At 54.6% G+C, this 10,060-nt stretch overlaps 1 protein-coding gene across 1 annotated transcript in view; it reads right to left on the reverse strand.

Moving 5' to 3' along the window:
* Positions 1 to 9,476, reverse strand: part of LOC141232538 (tapasin-related protein-like) — a 45,286-nt gene extending 35,810 nt beyond the window's left edge. The window contains exon 1 of the mRNA XM_073667812.1: positions 9,327 to 9,476. Within this exon, the coding sequence (XP_073523913.1) occupies positions 9,327 to 9,378 (52 nt within the window). The 5' untranslated portion in view covers positions 9,379 to 9,476. The remainder of the gene's footprint in view (positions 1 to 9,326) is intronic.
* Positions 9,477 to 10,060: the final 584 nt, after the last annotated feature.

The following is a 10,060-nucleotide window of genomic DNA, read 5'->3' on the forward strand; positions in this document are numbered from 1 at the left end:
ATCTTTGTCACCAGTAAAGACCCTGAACTACACCGCACCGTCTCTGAGTGGTTCCTGGTGCCTGCGTGCAATTCTACCATCCCCATCATCCACGTCCGCTGCCCTGAGGCCATACCCCTCCCGTTGGGGGTTATACTACCCACGCTGCACAATTGTACCACCGGCCTCAGCGGTCTGCCCTGCAGCGGCGGTTTCGTAACCGCATTCAACGGGTGGCGTAGTCGAACAATATCACATCTGCCACTAAAAACATCGCCACTTAGTTTGACACCGTGGGCACGGACCGGGTCACCGCCACGAGGACTACCACCCCCAAAAGATCCGGCTCCGGGTATCCCCCTGCGCAGCAGAAGCAGCACAGGCCCAGGGGGCGCGTCAACTTTTGGCGTAGTCGGCAGGATCTCGTGCCCGCAACCACCGGGTACTGCGTGCCTGAAAAAGACTGTTAAACTTACCTGTGGTGAAGATTCCCGCCATCCGACGCCATCTTTTGCCTTCTTCCCGCCATCCGTGGAGTTTTCCCGCCATCCGACGCCATCTTTTGCCTTCTTCCCGCCATCCGTGGAGTTTTCCCGCCGTTGGACGCCGCGCGGGAAGAAGAGGGGCGTGGACTCCGAAAGCGCACGAGAACTGAAGCCCCGCCTCACGTCCGGACGTTGCGTAAGGTCCTGGAAGGAACCCAGCAGACGCCGACGTCACAGGAGCGCGACGGAAGGTCCTCAACCCTGACGATCCACTGCGGAGCCGCGGCCTACGGAAGAGGATCATCGCAAGGTAGGCCACGGTCCACTAGGGGGGAGGAGGATGTCGGATACGGAGGAGAGCTTCACTGCCACAGCCACCGCCAGCACCACCGCTGCTGCGGTCATGCCTTTCACCATGCCTTACATCCCGGGGGCAGCCTGGCTACCCCAGTACTCAGGGGAGTCACATACCCTAAATGACTTCAGAGAAAGGCTGGATAGCCTCTTCCAGGTGTACCCCCTCACAGAAGAGCAAAAAAGTGAGCATCCTGGTGGCTCAATTAACAGGGGCAGCCCAAAGGGAGGTAAAGTCCTGGCCACTTGGGAGGAGGAGGACTGTCGCAGAGATACTAGCCCGGCTGAAGGACACCTTTGATACCCGTACCTCAGCCGAGATCAAGCTTAGATTCTACGGGTGCAAGCAGCGAGCACATGAGAATATAAGGGACTATGCGCTAAACCTACAAGAGGCCCTGAGAGCCATTAAGCAGGCCGACCCTGACGGCGTGGGAAACGAAGACAAGCTGTTGACTGAACAATTTATAGAGGGTCTACATTGCAATGCCCACCGAACCCAGTTGCGGGCAATGGCCTTACAGGACCCTCATCTGGACTTTGCACAGTTCAAGGACAGAGCCATCCGGGTGCTCCGAGAACCGGCACCAGGTGGCGCTGTGACCCACAAACGCCCTGCTACCACTTACCACCAGGAGGCGGCGCCCTTGTCGGCAGGGCCTGTGGGAGCTGATGCGCAGGCTTTAAACAATGACCCGGCTACAGACCTGCACCATCAGGTCCAAGAGCTAACTAAAAGCGTTGCCGCGCTAACCCGAACTGTGCAGTCTTTACAGGTTTCTACTCCAGGGAAGATCCAGCTGGCATCCGGACCGGAGGATATCCCGTGGCGCCGACCAAGGAGGACCCCACCGGCCAGAGGAAGACCCAGCGACCGATACAATGAGGACGGACAACCCATCTGCCGCCGCTGCAATCAACCCGGACATATGGCAAGGTACTGTCCTTTAAAACTGGCACAACCTGGGGTAGAGGGCCAACCCCTAGGAATAAGATCACCAGGCCCATCGAACTGGCGTGACAAATACGTGGGAGGACGTCCAGTCTTGCCTGTAGTACTGGATGGCATTCCTATGAGTGCCCTACTTGACACCGGGTCACAGGTCACCACCATCCCGTACGTGCTCTTCAAGCAGTACTGGAATGACTCGGATATAACCCGCTACCCAGACGACGACTTGAGTATCATCGCCAGCAATGGTCAGCCCGTGCCACAGATCTGATTTAAAGAGATGACCATTAAAATCGGTAAAATCGAACTGGCAGCACAGGGACTGATCATTGTAGACATTGACAAGCGCGAGAGTCACCCAAAGATAACTCTAGGAACTAATGTGATTGAAAATTGTCTTGCAGAGGTGATTCTCATTTTACAGCAGGTTGCCAAGAACGCCAGCTCCGGTCAGCAGCGGGTTCTCCAAAAAGAGATCCGGGCACTGATGCGACGGCAACAAGTGGAACTCTCCGGTGGTGAGATAGGTAGCGTGAGAATGTGTGACCCGTTCCCTATTGCCATGCCCCCAAAAAGTGAGATGATGATTTGGTGCCGGGCAGCTATTGGTCTCAGAGGTAGAGACTACCAAGCAATGGTAGAACCCGTCTACTCAAACAGTAGGCCCACCATTTTGACAGTACGGGGGGTGGTTGATGTACGCCATGGGAGGGTGCCCGTTCGCATAATAAATATCGGGAAGAGGGAAGTGTACCTGCCCCGGTATGCTACGCTAGCCAAATTGTATACCATCAACCAAAATTCTGTACAGTCCGTGGAACCCTTGCCTCCATCTCATTCAGAGGAAGGTAACGGCTCTAAGCAACAAATGGAGGACTGGTGTCAGCAACTGCATTTGGGTACTGACTCCACTCCCTCACACCAGAAACAGGGAGTCTATCGGGTGGTTCGAGAGTACGAGAGAGTGTTTAGTAAACACCCGCTAGACTTCGGGCGAGTAAAGGGGGTAGAACACCACATCCCCACGGGAGACCATCCTCCCATAAAGGAGAGATACCGACCCGTACCCCCTGCACACTACCAACACGCCAAGGGGATGCTTAGAGACATGAAGGAGGCTGGGGTAATCAGGGATAGCTGTAGCCCCTGGGCAGCTCCACTAGTCTTGGTTAAAAAGAAAGACAACACTATGAGAATGTGTGTAGATTACCGGAAAATCAACCGTATCACACGCAAAGATGCGTACCCCTTACCAAGGATAGAGGAGTCTTTGGCTGCTTTAAAATCTGCTAACTTCTTCTCCACTTTGGATCTCACTAGCGGGTACTGGCAGGTTCCTGTAGCAGAGGCGGACCGGGAGAAGACCGCATTCACCACCCCGATGGGACTTAGCGAGTTTACCTGCATGCCGTTCGGACTCTGCAACGCACCAGGAACCTTCCAACGATTGATGGAATGCTGTCTGGGACACCGGAACTTTGAGACGGTCCTGCTGTACCTGGACGATGTTATAGTTTATTCCAAAACCTACGAGGACCACCTGAAACACCTGGCGGAAGTGTTTGAAGCCCTGGCAAACTACGGTCTGAAGGTGAAACCGTCGAAGTGTCACCTGCTAAAACCAAAAGTGCAGTACCTGGGACACGTGGTGAGTGCTGACGGAGTGGCTCCCGACCCTGATAAGATCACCGCGATTAAGGAATGGCCAAGACCCTCCAGCATAAAGGAAGTGCGGCAGTTCCTCGGGTTGGTAGGCTACTACCGAAGATTCATTCCCGGTTTCACCAAAAAGGCAGCTCCTATGCAGGACCTCCTGATAGGCCAGTCCAGGAAGGCCAAGAACCAGAAGCCGCCCTTCAGATGGGAGAAGCTGGAAGAACAGTCCTTCCGCCAGCTGAAGATGGCCCTCACGGGGGATGAAATCCTGGCGTACCCTGATTACAGCCAGCCCTTTATCCTCTACACCGACGCAAGTAACATCGGGCTAGGAGCCGTACTGTCCCAGATCCAGCAGGGGAGAGAACGGGTAATTGCTTACGCCAGCCGAAAACTGCGACCCACCGAAAGAAACCCTGAGAATTACTGCTCATTTAAGCTAGAGTTCCTGGCAGTGGTGTGGGCAGTCACCGAACGCTTTAAGCACTACCTCGTGTAACGGGTCTGGGAGGCGGAACCTCTGGGCTACAATACAAGGGGGCGGTCCTTGTAAGGAAGCGGGTGGCGACCAGGCAGGCAGTCACAGCAGGTGACCAGGACAGTCTCTGGGTGTAGGGGCAGGAGGTCACGGCAAGTGATCGGGGCAGTCTCTGGATAAAGGGTAGGTACGACCTGTGATGGCTGAACCTCCAGGTAGGCTAGCAAGGCAGATGGAGACTGTGTGCTCCCAGGTGAGCAAGCGAGAGTCTCTGGAATAGCAGGTGGTCACAGCACGTGACGGCGGAGCCTCCAGGTAGGCGAGCAGGCAGGTAACGGAGAAGCGCTCCCAGGTGAGCGGGCAAGAGTCTCTGGAATAGCTGGTGGTCACAGCACGTGACAGCGGAGCCTCCGGGTAGGCAAACAGGCAGGTAGCGGAGAAGCGCTCCCAGGTGAGCGGGCAAGAGTCTGGAGTAGCCGGTGGTCACAGCACGTGACAGCGGAGCCTCCGGGCAGGCAAGCAGGCAGGTAACGGAGAAGCGCTCCCAGGTGAGCGGGCAAGCTGGTCCATAGACAGACTGACCGGAGCTGTAAGGCAGACCGTCGGACCTCAGGCAAGCAGGCAGGTAGCTGAGGTGCGCTCCCAGGTGAGCGGGCAGGCTGGTCCTTAGACAGACTGACAGGATTAGTAAGGCAGACCGTCCGACCTCAGACTAGCAGGCAGGTAGCAAGTAATCAGGCAGGAATCTGACAGGTAACTGGCAACGGGACCTGAGGGCTGAAGCACAGGTGAGACACAGGTGCAAACAACATTGCTCGGGCACCTCCATTTTGGAGGAGGTGCCTTATATATGATGAAGTCCTCCGGCCATTGGCCGGGGACTCCTTAGGACGGCGCGCGCGGCCCCTTTAAGAGGAGGAGAGCGCGCACGCGCGCGCCCTAAGCACAGGGGCCGGGAAGGAGCGCGCGCTGAGAGCAGAGCGGGAGGAGGACGCCGGGAAGGAGCGCGCGCTGACAGCAGAGCGGGAGAGGGACGCCGGGCACGGGGCAGAGCGGTGAGGGGAGCAGCGTCCCTGCCTAGCAGAGGGCAGGGACGCCGGCACTACACCTCGCCTCTTCCCGGTTCACCGTGTACACGGATAACAACCCGTTGACACACCTGGACACTGCAAGACTCGGTGCCCTGGAGCAGAGATGGATGGCCCGCCTGTCCAACTATGAGTTCACGATCAAATACCGGGCAGGACGCTCCAATACCAACGCGGATGCCTTGTCCAGAATGCCAAACCTACCGGACGTAGGGGAACTGGAAGAAGTTGAACTCCCCGCGTTTCACCGTCATGGGACTACCCAGTATTCCCACCGTGTAAGGGGTAAGCAATCCGCTACGTTCAACCCCTTACCTCATTACAACTGGGCAGAAACGCAAGACAGTGACCCCGCCGTCCGACTGGTGAAGGAGATGCTGACTCAGTCAGATGCCCGCCTTGACCCAGACGCTCCGGAGGAGACCAAGCAACTGTGGGCTGAGAAGAGTCGACTGTTCCTTTACAAGGGGAAGTTGTGCCGCAGAATGGTCAACTCCCGGACGCATGAACTGGTCTGGCAAGTAGTGGTGCCAAGAAGAGACGCGGCAATGGTACTGGAGGCATACCACGACGGAGCTGGGCACTTCGGATGGAAGAAGCTGGAGTTCCTGCTGCGCGGGCGGTTCCACTGGGTAGGCATGAGAGGAACCATCGAGAGGTGGTGCAGAGACTGTGGCCCATGCAACCTAAGAAGGAAGGACCGTGCCAGCCAGAAGACTCCCCTGCAGTCCATCGTCACCAGGCAGCCGTTGGAACTGGAAGCCTTGGACCATGTAAAACTGACCCCCAGCAGAAGTGGCTACGTCTATGCGTTAACCATCGTGGATCACTACTCCCGGTTCTTGGTTGTAGTCCCCGTCAAGGACTTAACGGCTCAAACAGCAGCTAGAGCCTTCCAGCAGCACTTCTGCCGTCCACACGGATACCCAGAGCAGGTGCTGACGGACCAAGGACCTGCCTTTGAAGTGGAAGTCTTCCAGGAGTTCTGCATTCTGTATGGCTGCCGGAAGATAAGAACAACACCCTATCATCCGCAAACCAATGGACTCTGCGAGAAGATGAACCAGGTGGTGATAGACCTTCTGAAAACATTGCCCCTGGAAGAACGCAGTCTGTGGCCTGAGAAACTGCCTGATCTGGTGGACCTATACAACCACATCCTTGTAGGTTCTACCAACTGTACCCCGGCTTACCTAATGAGAGCAAGACCTGGTAAGCTGCCTGTTGATCTGGATATGGGAGTCCTGACACGCGAGGACACTTCACCAGAAGCAGACTGGGACACAGAGAGGCAGCAGCAGTACCGGAAAGTACAGGAGAGCGTTGAGCGAAGTCTCTGTCAAGCAAGAGAAAGACAGGAGAAGACTTACAACCAGCATGCTCCCGCTGTTCCCCTGGTACCTGGAGAGCAGGTCTTGAAGAGGAAAAGACGGCTCCACAAGTTGGACGACCAGTGGGAGAAGAACCCGTACACCGTACTGCCATCAAGCCATGAAAACCCAAAAATCTGCACAATCAGTAAGGATGGAGGAGAAACCACAGCCATTGTCTCCCGAGATCACCTGAAGAAGTGTCCCGAGCAACTACGAAACCCTGAAGAAGATCAAGAAAACCCTCGACCCGCAGAGGAAAGGGAAGAGATGGTCAGTACTGTACTCGGAGACTTCCCTCGGTCTTGGACACAAGTAAATGGCGCTGTTGTGGTACCCGTCCTCACCTTCCTCCAGCCAGCATCCCAAGTGCCTACGGAAAAACAGGTAGAGCTGGAAGAGCAACCGGTCCAGGAGGCAGAAGACCCCACACAAGCAGACCAGGAGAATCGACCCTCTGCTTATAGTGAGCCTGCCGTGCCCCTAGTGAGCCAAAGAGTCCGTAGACAGCTGCCCAGCTTACCTTTGACAGCTCCTACACCCTGTAGTGCAGGACCAGTTAGTGAGCTCCGTAGGTCCACTAGAGCCACTAGAGGCCAGTTGCCCGTACGTTGGAGGATCTAAAGTGTTTAGACTGTTTTATTGGTATTTACCTGTTTACTGTTGCTTGTAAATAATTATGTTTTTCCAGTTATGTTATAGGTGTCTTTTGTGGATTTACTAGAACTCTATTGTATATATGTTTGGAGCGTAACCCAGGAACGGACTAAAGACTGTTAAAGACTCGGGGCAGGACAGACCCCTACCTGGTTACGGCTCCCTGTTCTTTGGTGAAATGGACACCCTTTTTGCTTCAAAAATTACACCCGGTTGCGGACACGCCGTGACCACCTTAACGTGTTTTTCCTTATTTTATTGTTCCTGTTTATACCCTGTTATGTTTTCAAAAATATGTTTAGTCCCGGAGTACTAAATTTTACTAGGGGGGAATGTGGAACCCCAGGGGTCTGGTTACCACAGTAATAGCAATATTACGTCTGTGAGCAGGTGGGAGGTCTCCTGGTCAGGAACCCTGAGCATGCCACACCTCCTGCCCAGTCCTGGGAGGGGAAGAACTTCCCCTATATAAACTGGGGCTGAGGCAGGGTTAGTGAGAAAGAGTAGAGAGTAGAGAAGAGAAGAAGAGGAGTCCCAGACTGAGACACAGTCTGGTCTGGAGTGGAGCTGATACAGGGAGAGCAAGATCAGGAGCTCTGTGGGAGCAGTGATAAAAGGGATCAGAGACTGGAAGCTGTAGAGCTCGTCCTGACTGAAGAGATCTCACCGGACACGGAGTCCGAGGCTGTGGGGACTGAGCCATACCCAGCAGCAGAAACCGACCGGCAGGGGATTTCAGGTCCTCTGGCCAAGAAACCCGAAGGCACGGTCACACGCAAGGGACCAGCACCGCCGTCGTGGAGCGGAGGCTACCAGAAGGCCCCGAGTCACCGGCCATACGGGTGAGCACCACACGGTACACTCAGGGACGTGGGCTACTTCTACCCGCTTCTAGCAAGGTAGTCAAGAAGAGTACAGTTAGTTGGGGAGGCCTACAACTCCGCCTGGCCAGGGGAGATCCTGTCTGCTCACGGACTGACCAGACCCCGACCGCTAGCCAGTACTCCCGGGAGGGTCTATCTTTGTCACCAGTAAAGACCCTGAACTACACCGCACCGTCTCTGAGTGGTTCCTGCGTGCAATTCTACCATCCCCATCATCCACGTCCGCTGCCCTGAGGCCATACCCCTCCCGTTGGGGGTTATACTACCCACGCTGCATAACTGTACCACCGGCCTCAGCGGTCTGCCCTGCAGTGGCGGTTTCGTAACCGCATTCAACGGGTGGCGTAGTCGAACAATATCACATCTGCCACTAAAAACATCGCCACTTAGTTTGACACCCTGGGCACGGACCGGGTCACCGCCACGAGGACTACCACCGCCAACAGATCCGGCTCCGGGTATCCCCCTGCGCAGCAGAAGCAGCACAGGCCCAGGGGGCGCGTCACATACACTTGCATTCAGTAATTAAGGAACTACTAGCAATTTCCCTGTACATAATTATTAACAGATCTCCTCTGCGCCAGCAACAGAGCTACAGACACTGCGGAGCGACAAGACACAGCAGAGCGACAAGACACGGCGGAGCGAGAAGACACGGCGGAGCGAGAAGACACAGCGGAGCGAGAAGACACGGCGGAGCGAGAAGACACGGCGGAGCGAGAAGACACAGCAGAGCGACAAGACACAGCAGAGCGACAAGACACAGCAGAGCGACAAGACACGGCGGAGCGAGAAGACACGGCGGAGCGAGAAGACACAGCAGAGCGACAAGACATAGCAGAGGGACAAGACACGGCGGAGCGAGAAGACACAGCAGAGCGACAAGACACGGCAGAGCGACAAGACACGGCGGAGCGACAAGACACGGCAGAGTGACAAGACACGGCGGAGCGACAAGACACGGCGGAGCGACAAGACACGGCGGAGCGACAAGACACGGCGGAGCGACAGACACGGCAGAGCGACAGACAAGGCGGAGCGACAAGACACGGCAGAGCGACAGACACGGCGGAGCGACAAGACACGGCGGAGCGACAAGACACGGCGGAGCGACAAGACACGGCAGAGCGACAGACAAGGCAGAGCTGGTGGCTAAAAGAATTCAGTCATTATGCCAGGACAGATGGTCGGCACCAGTTAACAGCAATATATAGACAGTAAATGGGGCTTTTACTACAGAACACTGGAAGGACAACTGCAGGAGTTCAGACCACAAGCTCCCTGTTCAGAGCATGCAGATAACCAGTCCCAGTACAATGCAGTAAGAAGTCTACATGTAACAGAACAGATGAACACAAGAAGGTCCATACAACTAGTACTGAGTACTAGCGTCATTAGATGCAGTGAGAGCACAAATCCTTACCGCCCATTAGCAGCACACATAGTATAAGGGGGCGCAGACAGCAGGACTCCATTACACAGCTCTCAATGCATTTTCATCTCCTCCCCTGTAGATTACTTTTACTTTCGTTTCTCAGCATCAGGAAGTGTCCTGGAAGAAATCAGCCGCCTGGTCTTCTGAGGAGCAGAGCAGATGCTGGGTATATCCATCTACAGAGATGCTGGTGAACCATAGTAGATGTCATCAGATCTGTAGATTTCAGGGAGCATTAGGTCTGAGATGTCTGGATTTTTTTTTGTGTATGAGAAAAAAACAAAGCATTTTATATCAGTGTGCTGGATTCTATTGTCACTAATTTTTGGTGTGTGTATCGATTCTTACCAAGATTACAAGCTTCCCTTACCCATTAAATTGAATAAGCAGATAGCACTCGGATGGCATACAGAGAGCATCCGAACACTGTCATAAAAGGTAACTTCAAATCTCAGAGAAACAGAACTTAGGAGTATAAACTTATGACAACCTTTGACTAGTGTTGAGCATTCCGATACTGAAATATCGGGTATCGGCCGATATTCGCGGTATCGGAATTCCGATACTTAATTCCGATACTTTTGCAATATCGTATACCGGAATCGGAAGTTCCCATAATGCAATGAGACATTTTCATTTTATTCAGCCAATGAGGATCCTAAGAAGTGTGGGTGTGACACCCCAGGGGTCTGGTTGCCACAGTGATAGAGATGTTATGTCTG

This window comes from Phyllobates terribilis, unplaced genomic scaffold (assembly GCF_046119375.1).
Source record: "Phyllobates terribilis strain yellow unplaced genomic scaffold, ASM4611937v1 Scaffold_2__4_contigs__length_985480577, whole genome shotgun sequence".
NCBI classification, from domain to species: Eukaryota; Metazoa; Chordata; class Amphibia; order Anura; family Dendrobatidae; genus Phyllobates; species Phyllobates terribilis.